Source organism: Podarcis cretensis, assembly GCF_951804945.1.
Source record: "Podarcis cretensis genome assembly, chromosome: 12".
Lineage (NCBI taxonomy): Eukaryota > Metazoa > Chordata > Lepidosauria > Squamata > Lacertidae > Podarcis > Podarcis cretensis.
Window position 1 is genome coordinate 58,338,203 of NC_137181.1, and position 23,167 is coordinate 58,361,369.

At 41.8% G+C, this 23,167-nt stretch overlaps 1 protein-coding gene across 6 annotated transcripts in view; it reads left to right on the forward strand.

Annotated features, from left to right (window-relative positions):
* Positions 1 to 23,167, forward strand: part of SUGCT (succinyl-CoA:glutarate-CoA transferase) — a 322,274-nt gene that overhangs the window by 14,408 nt on the left and 284,699 nt on the right. For all 6 annotated transcript variants that reach the window (XM_079947612.1, XM_079947610.1, XM_079947611.1 and 3 more), the window contains exons 4-7: positions 1,424 to 1,509; positions 1,754 to 1,804; positions 9,122 to 9,242; positions 22,668 to 22,759. In XM_079947612.1, the coding sequence (XP_079803738.1) occupies positions 1,424 to 1,509; positions 1,754 to 1,804; positions 9,122 to 9,242; positions 22,668 to 22,759 (350 nt within the window). The remainder of the gene's footprint in view (positions 1 to 1,423; positions 1,510 to 1,753; positions 1,805 to 9,121; positions 9,243 to 22,667; positions 22,760 to 23,167) is intronic.

The window sequence follows — 23,167 nt, forward strand, 5'->3', positions numbered from 1 at the left end:
AAGGAGGGTGGGAAGCAGGACTGACGAGAGATGGGGCTTAAGTCAGATAGAGAGCTGTGGAGGACTGTTGATTGTCCCAGGGCCTGAGAGCCAGATTTGACCCACTAAGCCAAGGATTGCGGTTTGTTTTGCTGCTGCTCAGTAGTGGGGAGAAGGAAAGGGGCAATGATTTGCACATTCATTGCAAACCGTTAACAGTGGCTTACCATGGTGTGTGAATACAGTCACTATTGGAATTCCTTGCTCTCAGTTCTTTCTACATTCTGCCATTTGATGAATGGCAAAATTTGTTGAATTTACTTTGCTAAGGGGGTAAGGAAAAAGGAGAAATTAATTAATTCTAAGATAACACATACTGAGGTCCCCCCCCCCCAAGGTCTTCCTAAGTTTTCAAATTTCCCAGGTAAAGGTTTCCAAATCAGGTCATAACATATACATGCATTGCAATCCTTCACATGACTGCTCAAACCCCATTGAGGTCTTTGGGACTTACTCCTGAGAAAGCAACAGTCAGGCCACTGTCCCCCCTCCCACTTAGCATGAGATGCAAGAGATGCGTGCACCAACACTACAGTTGGCAGTATATTCTTCAGCATATTTATTCAGAAATAAAGCAGTGTTCAGTGGGACTTACTCACTAGTAAGCGGCCAGAGAGTGCTGCTGGAGGTAATAATGCCTATACCTTTAAAAATTCTGAGATGGTGGAAGAGGAAGTGTATCCTTTCTACCTCTTGCTCTGTTGCCACTTTGCCCACAGGAAAGGAAGGTGAGTTGAATTGGACTCCTTGGAAGGCTTTGAATAAACACTCACACATTTTTTATCAATAATAATTAGTTAGATTAATTAAGGACTTATACAGTTCTGTAACATGCAGAGAATAGCATTTATAGAGAAACCAGAGATTGGAACTGAGGGAAGTCAGGGGGGTGGGGTGGAGAGGGTGGGTTGTTTATGGGAGGGAGGGGGGAAATTAAGGATGATATGTTTTAAGATAATATGTTTTGTTGAATTACCTAATTTAAAAAAAATTAAAAAGTAAAGGAAGGTGAGCGAAGGGATCCAGTGGGCAAGAGGTGCAGCAGACAGAACCTTTTGAGCTTTTTAAAACCACAGATGTAATCTAGCAAGCTAAGCTTGCCAGGGTCAGAGTTTGTTCTCTTTTTCCTTCTGCTCATCTTCATCCCCCAAAGTTATCCGTATTCAAGTGCAGAAGGAATACTTCTGTTTTGCTGAAATAAAATTAGGTCCTCGTTGGGTTTTACCATTTTTCAGTAGTAGATTAAAGGGCAACCATGGTTGTCAGATGATGAAGACATTTGAAGGTGAACTTGAAATAGGAACACGGGGTATGTTAGTTGGCATTTGTACTGTGGTGCAGGAAACTTCTGGAAGCACACTCACGTGACCATTATCATTTGCAGGAGCAGGAGATGATACAAGATCCTGGGGACCCCCCTTCCTTGGGATGGAAAGTGTTTACTTTCTCAGTGTAAACAGAAATAAAAAGGTAAGAAGGTTATCCAGCTGCTGCCGCTGAATATTTTAAAAATTGAGAAACATTTTTCTTCCATCTGTGTAATCCCTGTCATATATCCATATATCTCTGTCAGTTTTAGAAATTAATTGTTGGATGCAACTGTTTAGTACTTTAAACAAGCACCAGAGTTGACTTTATTTGTTTTAGAAAAAACAATTCAATGGGAACTTGTTATAATCTTATTAAGAATATTGCATTCTTTCTCCATTACTAGAGCATAGCTGTTAATATGAAGAATCCTAAGGGAGCGAAGATAATTAAAGAGGTATGTTTTAAATACAAAAAACCCTGATTCATTTATGCAGCCTGTAGATTAAGAGCACTTCCCAGGGAAATCGTTTTTATAACATGTGAATACAAATCCTGGGTGAGATCCAGCGTAACATTAGGGCAAGATGTGGGAAAGTTAATGTTGCGCTCACAACAGAAGTATAAAATGGTAGCACTCTGCAATATTCTGCCTCCCATTGGATTTGGCTCCTGCACTGCATTAAGAATGAGGCTGCCACTAGCAGAATGTCTTTTGCTTTAGGAGACTGTCCCAACTGGATTCCACCCATTGTTCTGTTCTGTTTTTGGATTTCACCCTTTATTATTGAATGTATCACATCTGTGAAGGAAATGGACTGCCGGGTATCTTTGTGTGCACGATAATTTCAGAGCGGCAAGGGACTCCAGGGGTTCCCACACTTTACCAGGGCTCAGTTTCCTTAGAATGAACTTGAAATTAGGCTGTGGTGTCCTTAGGCTATAGGGTTTTATTTACACAATCTGAGCACAGGATGGAAGGGCTCACGGCATTAATGACCCCAACAGCTTTTGCTACCCTGTTAGGTTTCCAGGGGGCTCTCTGGAAAGAGGGAAAACACTTGGAACAAGTATAGGTATTTTGCTCTCCCCATTAAAAAAGGATATTATAGAGTTGGAAGAGGGCAACCTGCATTTTTGGAGGGCTGGAACCCCTTCTTATTAAAGAATGCCTTGTTAGTTTGGGGCTATTTAGTTTAGGAAAAAAGGTGGTTAACAGCATGATCCTTTGCAAGTATACTTGGGAGTAGGTCTCATTTAGTCAAGTGGAATTTGCTTCCAGGCAAATGGGTACAAGATTGTAGCTTATGGGACTTCCGGGTTAGCGCGATCGGTTAATGGCGGATTCCCTCCGAGCTCCGGAGGGAATCGGCTCTGCTGAAGACGGGTCTTACCGCGCCGGCGACGCGGGGACCCTTAGAAACCGCAGGCGCGGAAGCCTGCGGACTTGGTGACTCGGTGGGCACCTTTAAGCGCCCTCCCCGACCCATGAAGAGCCTTTTTAAAGGCTACGGAGAGGGTACGGAGAGTGGCGTGGTGCTGGGAGTAGACCGCTACTTCAGTGGAGCGAAGCCGCGAGCCATGGCCGGAGAGTGCTGACTTTTTCCCCAAAATTTGGACTGGAAAACAAACAACCCGTGAGTAAAATGGAATTTGGACTTTAAAAAATTTTTTTTTTTACCTTGGAATTTGGCACGACCGGGGGATGCGCTAAAGGGAAGTCCGCACTCCCCCTACCTACAAATGATTTAAAGCAAGAACCGGAGAACTAAGGTGGAAAGATTATTGTTTTGTGGTGTTAGACAAAGATATTTCCATGAATTTGACAGAAGAAGTTTTTGTGCTGGAGAGAAAGGGAGGACTCTTGGAAGTGTTCGGGTAAACACCCCCCCCCGAACCCGGGAGCGTCCTGTGCGGGTGCCGGAGGAAAAAGAATAAGGAGTTTGACAGCTGTCAAAGGAGCTGTCAAACGGGCGGTTAAAGTTAAGAACTTTGCTACTTAATAACTCTCTGAACTAAAGGTGTTACATTTTAATAGAGGTGGTTGGAAACAAAGTAGTAATAAACAACAAAGTGACGGATTGTTGGAAAAGGACTATTAAGCAGTTGGAACCCCCCTAGGGGGAACTAGAGACATTACAATGGCTGCAGAGGGAAAATTACTGGCAGAGATAGAAAAAATGTTTTTTCTCGTGGGAATTTTGCAAGAGCAGAGCACGGCTATGAACAAAGAACTTTTGACCTTGAATTCTAAAACAAACAACTCTGCTGAATGCATAAAGGATTCAACTGATAAAGAATCTGCGGCTGAACCAGAAATGACATCTTTGGAACCGATGGAGAGGAAAGAAGGAGTGGAGAAAGTACAGGCGGAAAATACCAACCAGAAATTTATATTGTCAGAAAAGAAAGAAGAAGATCTTCGGATTATAAATCTGCGAAAGATGAGAAAGATGAAGAAGGAAGTCCCTGGAGTACTTGGAACACTGGAATTTAAAAGAATAAAGAAACATGATTGGGACTTCCTTTTTGAGTATGGGAGAGCAGCTGACCTTTTGCAGCAATTGCTTCTAAATATTTCGGATGGAAGAAAATTTGTTGTGACTGTGACAGAACTCCTTCGAGACCTGAGGACCATCAAAAAGGATTACCAACAAAATCGGCAGAGAGAGACTAACAGAGAGTTGAGGGCCTCGGATGTGAGGAGTCCGGGCTAGGAACTGTTTTTGTGGACATTTGCTTGGGAAGGGACGGAGACCGGGGTAGGGAGGGAGGGGAGAATTGAATTTCAAAATTTTATGATTTTTGTATTTGGCTATTGTGATCTATAATTAGTATAAGAATGGGAGAAATTCATGGAAGGGAAGTTAGGTCGACCTTAGAAAAAGGATTTAATGTTTATAAGAGAATTGGATAAGTTAAATGTGGACAACTAAAAAGAGCTAAGTTTTAAAAATAATAACAATATGTTTAAGATGATAGACAAGAACTTGCTGAACTAATTATTGGAATTGGGATGTATGAAGAGGGGGTGGGGGGAAGTCCGGGAAAGAGGGTAAAGAAAGTAAGGGTATGAAAATGTATATGTGTTGTCTTTGTCTTTTTATGTGTGTGTGTCTTTATAAAATGTAAAAACCCAATAAAATTTTTTATAAAAAAAACCAAGATTGTAGCTTATACCCATAAGGTGTTAGAAAATTATTAATAGCATTGAGAAAGTGAATAGAGAGTGTGTTTTTCTTTTTCTCTTGCTATAGTAGAATTGGGAATCATTCAGTGAAGTTAATTAGCAGTTGAATCAAGACAGACAAAAGAAAATTAATTTGTGGAATACACTGATGTATTTTGGCTAAGATGGCTACAAAGAGAGATTTGAGACATTCATGGTGGGGAATTGGCTTATCAGTTGCTGTTAGTCATGTTGTTTGTATGAAGCATCCAAGCTCCAAGGCACTATAATCACCAAATACCTGTCCAGTCTCCACCTGCTGCCCTCTCACCACCTGGAACAGGTTGTGGAGCATGGCCTGGCAGGCACAGGGGAAGTCTGCATCCCTGGAGATGGCTTTGAACAAGGGTGTTGCAAACATTCCTGGGCTTTGCGGTGCAGGAGAAAGGAGATTGCGCTAGTTCTATCCTGTACTTTGACTCCTGTCAAGGAAAAACAGTTGGGATTGAATGAATGAATGAATGAATAAAACTGATAATTAAGATCAGGATGACTTCCTCAGTCATTGTTGAAAGAGGCCTATGTGTCCGTTTCTGATTCAGTTTCTCAAAGGCATCACGGTCTTTTCTGCTTTTCATAGCTACATGTGAAAGTCAGTCTACACATGTAGCAGAATGCCATAATTTTTTGCATCAGTTTAGTTGCTTGATGTCAGAGCACTGCAGCATTGCTGTGTTTGCTGAAAAGGAATGATTGATTGCTTCAGAGAGCTTGTTCACTGGTGAAAAGGCTGAATACTAGGAAGAAAGGAAGCAGAACTGATAGTTTCATTTTTTTTTTTTGCTCTGGCAGAGATTACAAAATGCCTTTGGCATGCAAGAAAATAGATCAGAAGCCACAGAAATAATCTGGTTTCTTTTTTCACTTTTTGTCAATTTCCTATTTATCTGTAGACTCTTCAGTCTCTGAATTATGGGAAACTTTCCCCATTTTGATTGAAATGATTAAGGAGGCTCCAGAACCTTGTCACAAAATAGTATTTCTCTGTTGTTGATTCATTTTGGCTGCTGGTCTGACACAGACATATGGGAAGAGCCCAAGAAGCCCCCAATGGACAAATCACTTTCCTACCGATATCAAAATATATCCAAGTTGTCCTTCACAACACATTCAGATGAAATAATCCAAATGGGAGCAGTCAAATATATTCACCATCAACTTATTAAATTGTAGATGTTCTGGGAAGCAATAATAATATAGATATTTAAAAATAAATAAATTCCTCAGCTTCTAAGATAGCAGCCAAATACTCATTTGACCCTGACCATTCTTGCTTTGACCTATGATTCTATTTTTCTCTCTGACTGTCTTAGCTTTGCAGTAATTTGATTAGTTTAGTCTAGCTTGCAAAATGTAAGAATGACATAAAAAAAATCAGAATGTGGAGTAATTGTAAACGATAGGCATTCTATGCTTGCATGCGATGCTGTTCATTCAAGCATGATTCACATCCATAAGATATTCTCTGGCTACACAAAGCTCATAAGGATGTGTTCTTTTTCTTTCAGCAACAAAGCTTTGCCTAAGTGGTGTACAGTGTTGTTGTTGTTTTAAGTTCCCATCTGTTCTTCTGATGGAAGAACATATTTGTTGGCCTGGTTTCTTTTTTAGCCTTAAGTGTAGCTAAACAATCACAAAAGCTACAGCAATAATGGTTGTGATTGCTGATATGATGACACCAGTTTACAGAAACCAGTTCCAGTGTATTCATACTAATCAGCCAGATATATGATATTTTTCAGAAAATGATTTCTTGGCCAATTTAAAATAATCTAAAACAGGTCGCTTCTAAACAAAATCTGACCTTAATATTTGCACGTTTACTTATGTGGAGGGGAGAGTGCATTTGGGCTATGGGAAATAGGAGTGTGTTCCTACAGTCGTAGGGTGCTATAGTGCTTTTGTGGGATTGGTTGTGTTAGCCCTGAGAGATGGAGTCCCATTCTTACAATGGACAACACACATGGCTGTTGCATCTATCTCAGATGCCAAAGGAGGCACAGTCAGGGCAAAACCAGGCTTCAAAACTTATTTGGTGCTGATCCTAAATAATATTGTCAAGTGCACCCCAGTTTCTGAGCGGTAAGAGATCTCAATGTCTCAGTGTCCCAGGGCCTTGAGTTTCATTTCCTTGCAATGAAGGTCACTGGAGACTGCTGGCTTTTTCAGCACTATAATATTTATTTATACAATCATATGTACAGGTTGAGCATAAGAAGGAAAGGTCACGGCATCAGCACTTCTATGGATCGGTTTCCCCCTTAGCCTTGGGGGCCATGGGCTTGCTTTCCAAAACCTGAGCACTGGATCCGGAACAGAGACCGAGTCCGGCCTCTTGGTCTGTTTTGTCCTTTGCCGTCTTTCAGGCACAAATGCCTTGCTGACACCTCTTCCAGCCAGTGAGGCTTGCCCTTTTCTGCTTACATTCAGGAGGATATCCTGCTATTCCTTTCTCTGGCAACTCACTGTCCTGGTTTACATTACAAGTTAGATAACAAGCTCTGGAGCCAAGTGAGGATTCCCAGGTAAGATCCTCCCTCTATTGTGTGGGCAGGTAATTCCTCCCCCACCTGGCCTGATCTCCTTGGCAACGCTTCCCCCAGGTGGGATTGGACAACTGACTGGGGTAGGTGGAGACCTCCAGGTATCCCACCTGAGGGAAGGCAAAGTCAAGCCTATGCTGAATGGAGCCGCTCCAGATCCAGGGGCTGCGCGCGTCCACGCAAAGGTCGCCCCCCGTTTTATGTGGGGAGCGGTCATTCTGCTTACATTCAGGAGGATATCCTGCTATTCCTTTCTCTGGCAACTCACTGTCCTGGTTTACATTACAAGTTAGATAATTAACAGACCTGGTTAGGCTGTTTATGTAACAGGATGAAATTAGCTTCTTTGCTATCAGTCTCTTCTTCTGCAGAATCCAATCTTGCAGCTGTATAATCCACAGGAGGAGATCCCAAAAACCCATTTGGTCTAACCCAAATTCATTACAACCTAGATGTATAGCTTCATTGCATATATTTAGTGGGTGGAGGAAGAAAAGTAGAGACACAAGTGTTAATATGTGTTAATAACTGAACTTTGCACAGCCCAAATAGTACAAAATCAGAGGAAGGCATGTACTGTATAGCTAATGTTTATGTTTCATACTTAAAGTACTCAAGTATAGAAACATCCTTTCCAGTAAATGAATACTCACAAACTCTTTGTTGACATGTGTGATCTGGGTAGATATAAATGCTATTTTATAAGGACATATTTGAATGCGGTTGATGATTCTTGGGCTGGAGCATTGCTTTGAGTATGCCTTGAGTATGGTTTGAGTATGCCTTGAGTATAGTTTGAACTATGGAAAGGCAGTTTACAAATAAAATGAATTATGTGTGATCAGAGGCATGGGATATTATTGGCCATGGAAGAAAAAGCAGGATATCTTGATATCATGAGTTCAAAAGAACTGTATACATTGTAGATGCAATCTAGAAAAGCTATGACTGACCATTAGGATTGCAAGTTAGTCATGACTAAATCCAGTTCCATTTGTTTCCGTGCAGCCTAATCCTGCACATTTTTACTGGCAAGAGTCCCATGAATTCTGTGCCTATTTACTTGGGAATAAAGCTTCATGTAGCTCAGGAAGCTGCACTCTTGAGAAAGCAGGCCACATTGAAAGTTGCCATTCCCCCATTCAATATAATTTTTTTTAAAAAACCTAACAAAACTCAGCAGGATTATTTTCCATTTCCCCTCTGAGGCCCTTGGCTACAGGTTTTCGTTTCAGAAGTTGTGAATATATGCTCTGAAACTTCAGTTTCACTCTCAAGAAGAGTTATACAAACTTGAAAATCCCAATCCCTGCTTTTAGCAATGACCAAGAACCTTTGCACCTGTTGTGTAACCCCAGAGCTGCATATGGAAATAGAAGGTGCTTGTAGCCTCATGCTTATCTGTTCCTTCCACCCTGTCCCTCTCGTCTACACCACAGCCGGGGAAGAATGGTCTCCCATACGACAGTCTTGTTTAAGGGTTCAGCTGATTATTTCAGGTCTTTGAATTTCAGATCTCCAAGAGCCAGCACACCATTGAAAAAGATACCCTATATATGAAGTGTTTTGACAATATCACCAGCTTTATCAGCAAAACAAAGTAAATTGATGTTTCTGTTTCTTCTGCACCTGTTCCTGAAACAGTAACTGACAATTACAATGTAGGTTTTGCCCCTTGCTACGCCTAGACAGCTCCTATGGCAATTCACTGCCACAGTCGTATGGTGGCAACTTACATCTGACATATTGAATATTTTACTGGAGAATCTGCCCCTCTAAGGCAGACATCATGTCTGCTGTGTAATTGCCTAGGGTGTAAAAAGCATTCGTGCAGGATTGTAAATTTTAATTAAGCGAGGCTCTTTTGGTTTTTGACTTGGGTACCACAGCAGTGCTAGAACTGTCTTGTTTACTGAAATTTTAAATTAAATTACATTGTGAAGTTGCTGACCTTTTGGAAGTTCATTAAGAGTCTGACTCATCCTCACCTTTTTATTTCCAGCTTGCAGCTGTTTGTGATGTTTTTGTGGAGAATTATGTCCCTGGGAAACTGGCTGAAATGGGCCTGGGGTATGAAGACATTAACAAGATTGCACCTCACATTGTTTACTGTTCAATAACAGGTATTTAACTTGCGTCACACCTCAGTGATAAAGTATTCAGCAATTTTATTTGTTTTCTCTGGTATTTTGAAATGAAAGAAAGGCATTTTTTTTAAAAAAATCTCCTTTTTATTTTTCATTTACATTCTGGTTAGTGGAGGGTTAGTTGTGGAAATAGCCATAGCATTCTCTGGCCCCACCTTCCTGAAAACCAGTTGGAAGAATAGCTGGGGAATTTATTTTATTCCCCACTCCCCCCGCTGCTTTCAGGCCAAGGCTGGAATCTGGCTTTTTTCTCATAACGCTAGTTCTGCCTACCAGCGCCATGTTGGATTCTTACGAACTAACTGGCTTACCCTTCCTCATGATGCAGCTTGTAAAACTGTTGATGCCACGTAGGAAACCCAGTTTGTACAATCCAGGCCTCTGTAGGGGTCAGATGAAGCTGCAAACCTGACAGCTTTCATATTGAGGCATCGTTTTTTGAGAATTTCTTTTTTGAGAAGTTCTTCTTTTTTGAGAACTTCTGGGGCTGTCTGAAACACTGACAGGCTGCTTTTGGGCTGCTCTAATCATGCAAAATCACCACGCTGACCATGTCTTCATTGTACGCTAACGCATAGTTCAAGCACTATGTACACGAGCAAAAATTCTGCCTGAAGCCTGCAGCTTCTGCGGTCTCCCCTCCCCTCCTGCGTAGTCTCGTGAAAGGACTTCAAAAGAGTCACCTTAATTTTACATGTAAACTGTGGATCACAATTTGAAGCAAACACTGGTCAGTTTCAAAAAAAGCCAGCTTCAAACCACTAACCACTAAACCAACCTTCCCCCAAACTGATGCCCCCCAATTATTGTTAGATTGAAACTGCCACCAGCCTAGCAGGGATGCTCATATAGTCTGGGGCTGAAAGGAAGATGTAGTCCAACAGCCTAAGGTGGGCACCAGGTTGGCAAAGACTGCGTTGAACTCTGGTTTACATGCAAATGCCTGTGTGTGAACATCCTTCACTTGGAGGTGCCAATCAGGCTGCAAATGCAAGAATGGTCATGGAGCTGCAGAGGTGCTTGTGTGAGGGCCTTGGTTGGATCCTGTAACATTGTCACGTGAGTAAATGATCCCTCTCTTTCCTGAGAAAGACTATCGGGGCTGGTGAACTATTTCACAAAACTCAAGGAAGTAGCCTGGCTGTTCCAAAGGAGCTGCTGGTTATTAAATGATGAATCATTTCATTTGTTAACCACTAAAAATAGTAGTTCGTGTACATGGCACAATAGTGGTAACTAAATTGTCATCTTTGGTCCAGATGCTTAAGAACCTGTTTCAGTTTCCACGTCTACCTATGGGCCTCCTGCAGATCTATGGGAAGCTCCAGGCAGCTAATGCTAAGCACATGTGTAAGTGTTTATTGCTTCCTTCTCCTATGGTGCTTTTGGGTTTAGTAGCCCTTTAACAAGTCTAGGTCTTGTTTCATCTCCACAAAGCATTGTGATATCGGAGCACCGTTGTAGGAGAGCAAAGCCAGGACAGCACTTGTTTTTGTCCATGGTTCCTTTGTGTTATGGAGCATTCTCTTTGACCTTGTGCCGTTTCTGACCTTTCAGTTTCAGTTTGTGGTCTGGTTGCTGCTTCACAAAAGTTTGTGCTAGCTAGAGGGACTCCTCTGTATGACAACAGATTTCCCCCTCGCTCCCTGTGTCTTTGCAACATATAGCTTCTCTGACACATATCTTCTGGTCTGGATATTTTCCTATTCATATAGACAGTTCTTGTCACATGTCTGTTGTTCATTGTATCAGCTTTGAAGGTTTCTCATACTGGGCTGTCATTGTGACTCTGGGATGCCTCTGTAGGGAGAATAGTCTAGTCCAACTTCTGCTTTGATGCCTCCCAAGTTTGTGGTTATCCCAAGAGACTATGCCAGCCCAAAAGGATTCTTTCTATTAGAAGGACAGGATTCCTCATTTAATGCGAGAAAAAATTAATATATTTTTGGCATGTAAAGATTTAAAACACACATACTCACTTATATACACAAAATAAGCCAAAATTTCAGACATTTGCAGCCTAATCGCTTGTTTGGAGACTTTTCTTTTGGAATGAGGCAGGTAGTGACATTATCAGGAGACATAATTATTATCTTTAGCTTTGGAATGTGTATGTGTTTGCACTTTGAACTAACACATTTTAAAGGGACACTTATAAAAATATTAAGGTGTTTGTGCATGTGGTTTGATTTCCATCCTGCTGCCCCTGCATGGACCCTACCACATTTGCCTTTTCTTCATTATAAAAAACATTTGTTCATTTGGTTCTTAGAAAGAATCCAGACGGAAGTTGTGGGATCATAATGGAGAAGAGAGTACTATATTAAATGCTGTGTGGAAATATAGCATTAGATCCAATGTCTTAGCCGTGATAAGGAGCCTTCTTCGAATGTAACAGCTGCTTTGGAGATTTATGTAAATTTAACATGTAATTCAGACATTGATGCTTTTGCATAAGGTACCCCATTGCTCTTAGATCATATTATTATTACTATTATTTTTATACAGACCATGGGCGTCTTTTAACACGATATTGGGTAGAACGTTCTGTTCCTATAATATGAGGCATAGTGGACTTGTGTTAACTTGACTTAGGTGAGGTTATTAGCAAAGTACCATTGCCTTTTAGTGGACAAAATGGGCTAGCTAATGCATTAGATAATGTGTGAATACACAGATGTTTAGAAAACTGCACCCAAAGATCAATAATATGATTGATCAATAATCAATTTGATATGCCAACAGTTTTTGATACCATTGGCAGGCATTGCCAGCTCTTCTGGGCTTGCGGGCACATGGAGAACTCAGTGGGCACCATTGACACTTCACCTCCTATTAGAGCCAATCAAAGCCTTATTTTAAGCCTCCCTCAGTTGCATCTCTCCTCACAACGCCCCCATGCTGCAATTAGGTAAAGGTAAAGGGACCCCTGACCATTAGGTCCAGTCGCGGATGACTCTGGGGTTGCGGCGCTCATTTCCGGGTCATGTGGCCAGCATGACTAAGCCGCTTCTGGCAAACCAGAGCAGCGCACGGAAACGCCGTTTACCTTCCCGCCGGAGTGGTACCTATTTATCTACTTGCACTTTGACGTGCTTTCGAACTGCTAGGTTGGCAGGAGCAGGGACTGAGCAATGGGAGCTCACCCTGCCGCGGGGATTCGAACCGCCGACCTTCTGATCGGCAAGCCCTAGGCTGTGTGGTTTAATCCACAGTGCCACCCGCGTCCCGTATGCTGCAATTAGGCTTGCGTAAAATGTTCTGTTGGCTACAATAGGCAGCCTTTGCCTAGCCTAATTTCAGAAGTTGGGAAAGGGATGTTGCTGCAGCTTAAGGGGGAATCTCTGGGGTCCTATTGGAAGCCTCATGGAAGACATTAGTAGGTAGATGTGCACCTGCTGCTGTTCCATTGATGAGCCCTGGAGCGTGGTGTCCTCTTGGGCTGCCTCTGCAGGTTGGGAGTGGGAATTAAGCCAATACATTGTGCACCTTGGTTAGGATTTTTTTTAAAAAAAATATTTATTAAGGTTTAACAATTACAAATAAAAGAAAAACAGACAATAATAATAAGAAGAGGGGAAAAAAATACAATACTTCAAAACTATAAAGAAGATACAATACTGAAAAGAGGAAAAAAAAATACAACTAAACAATAACAATAACATTTAAAAAACACTAACATCCAGTATTTTCATATCTTTATCCTTCATTTACTTATTTCCTTGACTTCCTCACGCCTCCCTTTTTGTATTCTAATTCATAATTGTTTCAGCAAGTCCTTTCCCTCTTTCTCAGATTTTGTTCCATAAATTTATCTTAACACCATTTAACCTTGAATTTTTCACTTTAACCCATTAACAATCCAATTTAACTTAATTCTTTACAACCTTTCTGCTAAGACCATGTAAATTCACTCCAGCATCTTTCTAACATTCATTTATTTTACAATATTTTTTAAAATATACTTTAATTTTTTTCCAATCTTCTTCCATCGACTCTTCTCCCTGGTCTCGGATTCTACCGGTCATTTCCGCCATTTCCATGTAGTCCATCAGTTTCATCTGCCATTCTTCCCTGGTAGGTAGGTCTTGCGTCTTCCAATACTTTGCAATAAGTATTCTTGCTGCTGTTGTGGCATACATAAAAAACGTTCTATCTTTCTTTGGCACCAATTGGCCGACCATGCCCAAAAGTAAGGCCTCTGGTTTCTTCAGAAAGGTATATTTAAATACCTTTTTCATTTCATTATAGATAATCTCCCAGAATGCCTTAATCCTTGGGCATGTCCACCAAAGGTGAAAAAAAGTACCTTCTGTCTCCTTACATTTCCAGCATTTATTGTCACACCTTGGTTAGGATTAGCCATGGTCATGGGTAGCATTGATGTAACCCTTAACCTTGGTTAAGTCTAGCAGGAGTGACTTTCATGTAAGATGAGGCCTGGGATGAAGGACCAAGTAATCTTACATCCCATTTCTTCTCCCTTAGCCCAGGTTAAAGGGTTGAGAACATGACATTGCCACTGGCCCCAGGGGAAGTACTGAAGAATAGTAACTGATTTAGCGATATAAGGTTGTCTGCATTGTGTTTTTATTTTAGGATTGAAACAATTGTAAAATAGAACAACATTTGCATCAACATCAACAAATTAAACTGTTTTCAGTGCAATCCCCCACCCCAAAAGTGAGTGTTTGGAATCGAAGAGTTAAGGTGGTGATTGTTGACAATCCAAGTAGCATTTCAGAGAGCAAAGGTCCTGTGTGAGAAAATAATTTATGTGTAGATAACCCAAATATGAACTCCTTTTGGAAATTTTGATTACTAAACTTGGATTTCTTATCTAAACAATCCTGATTGAATCTACATAGCCCCCTGCTCTGCTGATTGCTCTGGTGCTGCTATTGCCATGATGCATCCCAACATCCTTACGGCTTGGTGATGCTCTCAGGGCTCTGTCCATCTGTTCTTGCTCATAGGTTGGCTTAGTTAGTGATGGGGGTAATCTTAGAAGTAGCGTTACTTTGATCTGTTCTGACAGCTGGGTGGTTGAGGTTGGTTTAAGTTTATTGTGTTTGTCCAGTTAACATAAAGCACATAAAAAATGTGCTTTTGTGGATGGCTGGTACGGGCTGCTTTAAATAGAGACTGAACTACTAAATAGAGACTGAAGGAAAGTAGATCCATTTATGAAGAGGTGGCAACCATTAGAGGGTCATCTCCAAGCGATGACACACCTAATGAAAACAACGTTGAAAAGAAAATTGTGTGTCGGGATGGGGGGAAAAGGAAATACATCATATTCAGAAGATCCTTTGCCTTTAAGACAGTAGCATTATCAGTGTTACGTACCTGCTTGAAAATTTGAATCTGCTTTTAACTTCAGGTAATCTGGATAACTCAGGCAACCTTAGTTAAATCAGCAAACCTCTTTCAGTCTATGCATTTCCGTATTTCATTAGCTAGAGCACTCTAAACCCCAGTGGAAAAAGCTTACATCAACTTCCTTCAATTATCAGTGTCCTCTTCAGACCCCTTGAAGCACAGAGCCAAACTTTTCAAAGGTGGAACATGAAGTTGAACAGCCCACCAGTGTGGTCTTGTAGAAAATAAACCCTGAAGAATTGCAAGGATGTACTGGCAAAATGTACAAAGTGGAGTCTTAAACATGTTTGCTCACAAGCAAATCCCAGAACGTTGCTGTAATTCAGGGATGGGTACTCTGTGCTTCTCCAGATGTTGTTGGAGTGCAGCTCCCAGAACCCCTGGCCATTGGGCCACATTGGCTGGGGCTGAGGGCAGTTGGGATTTAGCAACATATGGATGATCACAGGTTCCTTATCCTTTGGCTGGACACTCTTGCTGGCTTCACTTGTAATGAGATTGGGAAGGGTGGTAGACATGGGGTAGGGAGTCTCTTGCAAAGATATTGCTAAACTCTGCTCTAGGTGGAGAGGAAGTTGCAGCTACTCCTGTAAGCAGTGATGCGTGCAGGTGTAGTGCTGCATTATTTCGACCCCCGGAAAACAGTCAGTTACAGTCTCTTATCTGTCAGCTCGTAAATCAGGAGTGTCTGCTTCTGCCGGCTTTAATTGCCTGGCACGGACTTCAAAAGTCTCTTGCTGGTGCGGCCGAAATAAAATCCACATACTTCATTCCTTCCCGGAATGCTGCAGCAGCCAACAGCAGTCCTACACCAGTGTAAAGCCTCGGATCTGGGCCCATAACCTTGATGTTGGAACCCGGGGGTCAAAAGGCCAGCTGGCTAGCCCCCACGCTGAGGAGATTCATTTACCTCTGGCTCCGACGCAAATCAGCGACTCAAGCTTACTGCCTTGAGCACACTATACGTAGCAGAGTAAAACTGCACAACAGAAGAGGCTGAGGCTGTGGATACATACTAACACTACGAATTTATTTTACATAAATCAGAACAAAGAAACATGTCGTCTCTCCTTGCCGTTTTGCTCGGAAAGAGACTCAAAAACAAAAGCAGTACACACTGAGTAGAAGTTCTGCTAACAGGACCCAGCAGTCTGTGCTGGAATGTAAACAGACATGTGACACGCAACAATCCCATATCTGCAACAAAAGATGGAATGGAATCTCCCAACACATTCTTGGTAGGCAGGGAAGATAATTTCCAAAGGTAATTATTTTTATGCACAAATAATCAAGCAGAAGACATCATAACCTAACAGGCAGTTCTATTTGCAGTTAAAGATCCACCAAGGTCCCAACTAGATTCAAGGTCAACTTTTAAAACTGTTTTAAAATAAGAGCCCATGGGGGTCCTTGGTCTGAATCACTCTACTTCCGAGGCTTGCCATTACATTCCAAAAGCTCCAGTTGGATTTCTAGCCCTTTTGAGGGGCACCTCTCATCATTAGCTATGAAAGCTCAACCCATCTTCTTGGGCCGTTAGAAGCTCCATGTCTTTGATTGTTTCTGGAAAGTGCAGATAATAGGCACCTGTCATATCTCAACAGGGGTGATATTCCACAGAACAGGAGTAGCCACATGGAGAGTCCTGCTCTGAGATGCTGTGGAGCTGGGTTTTGTTGTTTTGGGGACTCTAAGGAGAAACATCTGCAGAACCCAGTGAACTACCACATAAATAAGTAATAAGGCAGTCTCTCATGTAACTTGGCCTTATATGTTAGTATCATCAGTGTAAAAGGTAAAGGTAAAGGTACCCCTGCCCGTACGGGCCAGTCTTGACAGACTCTGAGGTTGTGCGCCCATCTCACTTAAGAGGCCAGGGGCCAGCGCTGTCCGGAGACACTTCCGGGTCACGTGGCCAGCGTGACATCGCTGCTCTGGCGAGCCAGAGCCGCACACGGAAACGCCATTTACCTTCCCGCTGGTAAGCGGTCCCTATTTATCTACTTGCACCCGGAGGTGCTTTCGAACTGCTAGGTTGGCAGGCGCTGGGACCGAGCAGCGGGAGCGCACCCCGCCGCAGGGATTCGAACCGCCGACCTTTCGATCGGCAAGCCCTAGGCGCTGAGGCTTTAACCCACAGCGCCACCTGCGTCCCTACACTGCATCATCAGTGTACTACGGTGGTATCTCGGTTTACAAACTTTATCCGTTCCGGAAGTCCGTTCTTAAACTGAAACCGTTCTTAAACTGAGGCGCGCTTTCCCCAATGAGGCCTCCCGCTGCCAGTGCCCTTCCACCGTTCAGATTCCGTTCTTAGACCAAGGTAAAGTTCGCAAACCGGGACACTACTTCCGGTTTTGCAGAGTTTGTAAACCGAATCATTCTTAAACAGGACTGTCCTTAAACCGAGGTACCAGTGTAATGACATCTCGCACTGTGTCTCCTGATGGCCACTCCCAACTGCTTCACATAGATGATAAATAGCATTCAAGACAAGAGAGTGCCCTGGGGCATCCCATAATTCAGGTGACATGGGGCAAAGAAGTACTCATCCAATGCTATCTCCAAGAGCCTAAAATGATTTCTTGCCATGTAATTCTGGATTGTCTGAGGACTTGCATGTCGTCAGGCTTTTTTGTCTTCTTTCAGGTATCTTTTCGTTAGGGGATGAAACAGCTTTTTAAAATTTAATTTCTTTCTCACGACATACAGGCGGGTGCAAATGGTTGGAGGTGGGGAGAGCAAAGCCGCTCATGGGAAGCCAGGAATTCTTGATGGTGATAGACATGGGCAGGGTGCCTTCTAGGAAGGGGGGAAGGTCAGGGTGTATGGGCTCGGTTTGGCAGCACCTAACAGTTTTTGGGCAACTTGGTGTGGGGCTGGTCTTTAGCTGAACCATGTGATTCTGTCCTGGGTTGTCCTCCGGTCAGGGTGCTCAAACATGAGCAAGAACACTCAGTGGGGAGCTGTAGTGAAGAAAGCCTGTACAGGAAATAACATGTCCAGTCCTCCGCACCAATTTTACTGCCCCCTTTTAATTGACATCATTCTAATAAATTATCTGGAAATCAAATAAAACCATGGCTGGTATCCCAACAAAGAATGATTTCCCAGTACCTGCAAGTGGGAAGCAACTTGATTTTCAAGAAACAAAATTATTTTCTGCGTTTAACAAGATGTCTTAAGGCTATTTAAAGTCTACATTTTGAGGGTTTAAATGGCTTTCATGCATATGACCCAATACGCAATAGAAAGCAGATTCTATATGTGTTATTTTCCAACTTGCAGTAAAATTATGCGGTGTGCAGAATTATGTACCTGAGAAATGGAAGACACAGAAAATTTAGTTTATTTTGAAAAACGAACAGGGCATTGCTTTTCTAAACTTTAAATAAATAGTGTGTGTTTTCATTGCAAACAAACAAGGATGGTATGGGAATTAAAGATGAATGAATTCTGAATCATACCCTGCTGCTTTTCTTCCTCAAATTGCTTTGCTCCTTTTCAGTGTTAAATGAAACTGTACATCTGGTAATGCATATTGGCAGAGAGAGATAAACAACATTCCTGTTCTGCTAAGGAGCTAACTTGCTTGGCATGCTGCAGTGGCCTTTAATATAGATGCTATTTCTTAGGGTTACTAGAAACCAAATGTGCTTTGATATTTCTGATGATAAGCAGAATCAGTTTCTGATGCATACATTTTGGAGGGGACTTGAAAAGCAGCCGAGAAGCCTTGCTGCAGCCTATGCTCTGTTTCAGGAGTTCCACCAATAAAAGTTTTATCAACTGGAAGAGTTTTGAGTGGAAAAAACACACAGCTAAGATTTTGGGATCTAAGTCACCCCCCCCCCCCGAGAAAAAGAAAACAAGGTGTGAAAGGGAAAGACTTAAACGGAGGCCGTTTTGTGAAACAGGTAATTGCTTGTCTTGTGGAGAGGCAAATTAATTGAAGAATCAGGCTTGCCATTTGGGCTTCCTTATGCATTCAGGCTTGTTCCTGCCTACATAGTGGGAATTATGCCTTTGCCCAGTTTAGTTGGACACCAGCTGCATCTATCCCCGAGGATGTCTATTCTGTCTATAGCAACAGGTGCCCCAGTTACATCCACGTTAGATTACTCCAGTTCACTCTTTAGAGTCTTTGAATCATGTTAACAAGTGCTCTGGTACACTTGTGTGGATTATTAGTTTCAGGGCACAGTTCAGAGAGTTGCGTCTTTCTCCTGCTCCTGCTCCTCCTCCTCCCTTGAATTTTAAAAAAAGAATAGTAACAACACAGTAGTGCGAAACCTTTGTAGTGTACACATCAAAAAGCTGTTGAGGTCAACAGAAAAAGAAGAAGTTACAGACAAATGATTAGACTTCTTCAAGTGACATGTAATTTATAGCCTGCTGCCACAAGCAGTTTTGCTATCAATACATTATGTACTAGGGATTTATTAATACCTCCCCTAAATATAGAAATGGGACGCGGGTGGCGCTGTGGGTTAAACTACAGAGCCTAGGGCTTGCCGATTGGAAGGTCAGTGGTTAAAATCCCCACGATGGGGTGAGCTCCCGTTGCTCAGTCCCTGCTCCTACCAACCCAGAAGTTTGAAAGCACAAAGTGCAAGTAGATAAATAGGTACCGCTCTGGCAGGAAGGTAAACGGTGTTTCTGTGCGCTGCTCTGGTTCGCCAGAAGCGGCATGCTGGCCACATGACCCAGAAGCTGTATGCCGGCTGCCTCAGCCAATAAAGCGAGATGACTGCCGCAACCCCAGAGTTGTCCGCGACTGGACCTAATGGTCAGGGGCCCTTTTACCTTTAAATATAGAAAGGAAGACAAGAACAGGATTTAGAGCCCCTAAATAGTTTGTGCGTAGGATACCCGAGAAGCTGCCACCTCGCAGCTGCTTGTTCATTAAGATCTAGTGAGGAGGCCACCCTGTGTCCCACCTACGGTGGAAATGAGATGGCTTGGAACACGAAATAGGGCCTTCTTGGTGGCTGTACCAGTGTTATGGAACACCTTGCCCCATGAGGTTTGGATGGCTCCATCTTTGATTGCAGCTTGGTTGCTTTTTCAGTTTGGCAGGCTTTGGATTTGCCCTTCTGAGTTGTTTTTAGTGGGAAACTGAGACCCCACAATAGATTTGAGCGCCTAACTTCAGTGAATCTACTTAGAACTTACAGTCATGGGAAAAAGAAAGTGCACCCTCTTTGACTTCTGTGGTTTTACATATGAAGGCATAATAACAATCATCTCTTCCTTAAAAAGGTAAAGGACCCCTGACACTTAAGTCTAGTCGTGAACGACTCTGGGGTTGTGCCATTCATCTTGCTTTACAGGCCAAGGGAGCCGGCGTTGGTCTGCAGACAGTTTTTCTGGGTCATGTGGCCAGCATGACTAAGCTGCTTCTGGCGAAACCAGAACAGCGTATGGAAACGCTGTTTACCTTCCCGTTTACCTTACCTTATCTACTTGCACTTGGATGTGCTTTCGAACTGCTAGGTTGGCAGGAGCAGGGACCGAGCAACAGGAGCTCACCCCATTGCGGGGATTTGAACCGCTGACCTTCCGATCGGCAAGCCCTAGGCTCAGTGGTTTAGACAGGTCTTAAAATTTGGTAAATACAACCTCAGATAAAGAACATCAAACGACATATTACACAGTGTCATGATTTATTTAACAGAAATAAAATGGAGAAATTGTGTGTTAAAAACTAAGTACACCCTACTGCTTCCATAGAAATCCTATAGAAAACGATTACATCAAGTTATTGCTGCTTTAGGTGGTTCAACAAGCTATTGAATAATAAGGTTCAACAAGCTATTGAATAATAAGGTGTACTTAGCTATTGAATAATAAGGTGTACACATGGCTTTTCCATTTTGGCTTTATTTCTGTTAAATAAATGATGACACAATGCAGTATGTCATGTGTGGTTGTTCATCTGAGGTTGTATCTACCTAATTTTAAGACCTGCTAAGGAACAGATGATTGTTGTTATGTCTTCATATGTAAAATCACAGAATTCAAAGAGGGTGCACTTTCTTTTCCCCATGACGGTACAGTGCTACCTTGGTTCAAGAACAGCTTAGTTTATGAACAACTTGGATTAAGAACGCTGCAAACCCAGAAGTAGGTGTTTTGGTTTGTGAACTTTGCCTTGAGAGCAGAATATGTTTTGCTTCCTGCTGAGTGTGTTCCATTTGTAAATGGAGTCCCCCGCTGCTAGGGGAAAGCATGCCTTGGTTTAAGGACGCTTTGGTTTAAGAATGGAGTTCCGGAATGGATTAAGTTCGTAAACCAAGGTACCACTGTAATGGAAACCAACCCATAATTTTAAAATGACAACTGCAGAGTTTCTTGCATGGTCCACAAGGAGGAAGAACAGATGGAATACTTTTTAAAAAGATGATTCCAGCAGGTATTTTAATTGAAAATTTCTTTCAGTTTTAACTGTTTTTTGTGTGTATTCTAACTTTGTACATTGCTTATAGTCTACTGTAGTTAAGCGGCATATAATTTTTTTAAATAAATAAAATTTTGTATTCAGTTTATTGTTTAGAACACGAGAAGGCAATTAAGGCTACAAATAATGTTTTGTATGTAAGGGGGGCATGGCACCAACTCTCTGAGGAACAATATTACAAAGTAGAGACGTGGCAATTTAAAATAGGCTGAATATGTAGTGCATATACAAAATACACCCAAATTAAAGTCTCACGTCAAATATAACTGATCTGTAGAAAGGACTTTGTGATCTGAAAATGTTATGTACTTTTTTAACCCCAGAAAATCTTTAATAATAATAATTTAAAAATTGTCACAAGCCATCTCTGAAGCTTAGATCGTTTGGCTTGCGCTTGTTCAATAGCACATAGGTCTGCTTGTTTGGTACATGATGCTCAACATGTGACAGGCATTTTCTAGACTCAATATTTTATTCTAGCATATTTGGCAGCCCTATAATTATAAAGATGCATGCAATGCCTCACTTTAAGTTTGGTTTTTCTCATGCTAGAGCATTGCTCATGTTTCTTTGCTTAGTTCATTAATCTTTATTAAATAAAGATGTTAGTTGTTCATAATGGATAAAACTGATATTCGGCAGAACAAGAAGTCTAAAGGTGTTTCTTATTAATTTGTCATTAAGTGGAGAGATCTAGTTTTCTGGATTAAATCTGTGGTGATGCCCTGCGCCTGTGTTCTCTCTGTGTAGGGAGTTGGAGCAGCTCCATAAAACAATACGTACTTTGTACCAGGGCATAAAATTTATGTGCATTACATATATTAGTTGTGAGGGGTGTGTACATTTATTTTGCTGCTTGTTCCTTCAAAATGCATAGAAGCAGCAACTGGAAGAGCAGCTATTTAAATTACAGCAACCATTTTAAAATGTACATCTATAAATAGAAATTAGTGTACGCAGATTTTATGCAAATATGTATATATATTCTTTATTCCTTTTTGCGGCATTTGTACCAGAATGTGCTGGTAGTCTAGCATGATCTCATACTTTGGACTTCTGATTATGAATATCAAATAGCATGGACTTTACTTTCTATCTCTTGGGGGAAATGCTGCTTTGTCCCAGTGATTATTATTATTTGCTTCTGGAAAGCTTTGAAAGCTTCCTGCAGCCTAACCCTATGCATGAGTGGGACCTCCTTTCATATACATCATAATATTCTTGCATGTGTACATAGGAAGCCGGATGAAATGTTGTCCCTTAAGCAGATATAATTTAGCAGCACAAGAAGCTTGTGGACTGGATGGTCTAAGGTTTTGTGTTGTGCTTTAAGTTGCATAATGGCTCTATTAGTTGCAAAGCAATGTGCTTTCATTGATAACAGTAGCCAAATGGAATGCCTGCTTGCCTAGGAAATCTACTAATTTCAAAATGGGAAACTTGATAGAAAAGCGTTTCCCTCTTAACTTATTTAGCACACCATCTTGATTTGCCAAAAAGGTTAGTCACTACCACTGCCCTGTACATTCTTCTTAAGTTTGTTTTTTCTCTCTTTTTAGGCTATGGTCAAACTGGTCCGAAGTTTCAACGAGCAGGCTATGACTCTGTCGCAGCTGCAGTTTCAGGCCTCTTGCATATCACAGGTCCCCAGGTATGCTAACACAAGTGAAGCACAGTGCTTTTGCTGTAATTCAAAACTTCAGCGTTGCATGGTTTGCAGTAATGGACAGAATTAATGAGATTTAGGAAGTGGGAAACAGTGGAAATAAGATACTGTGTAGTTAAGGATCATCTTGGCATTGTGTCAGGGCCTCCTCCTCAAGAGTCTAAAACATTGCCTTGATTTCAGGTTGATTTCAAGAAAGAACAAGTGGGTCCCTGCAACAAAATGTTGCAGTATCCCTGGCGCTCAGGTGTGTTACAGGTGTGGGCCTGTGATTTAGGGTGCTTAAAAAGTTAGTATTAAAGACCAGAGTCCTAGTTCAAAGGTTGGTCTTCATGTGCCACATTTATTGATTGTTTTTTAGGTTTTGAATATTTGAATACTGGTATTTGAATA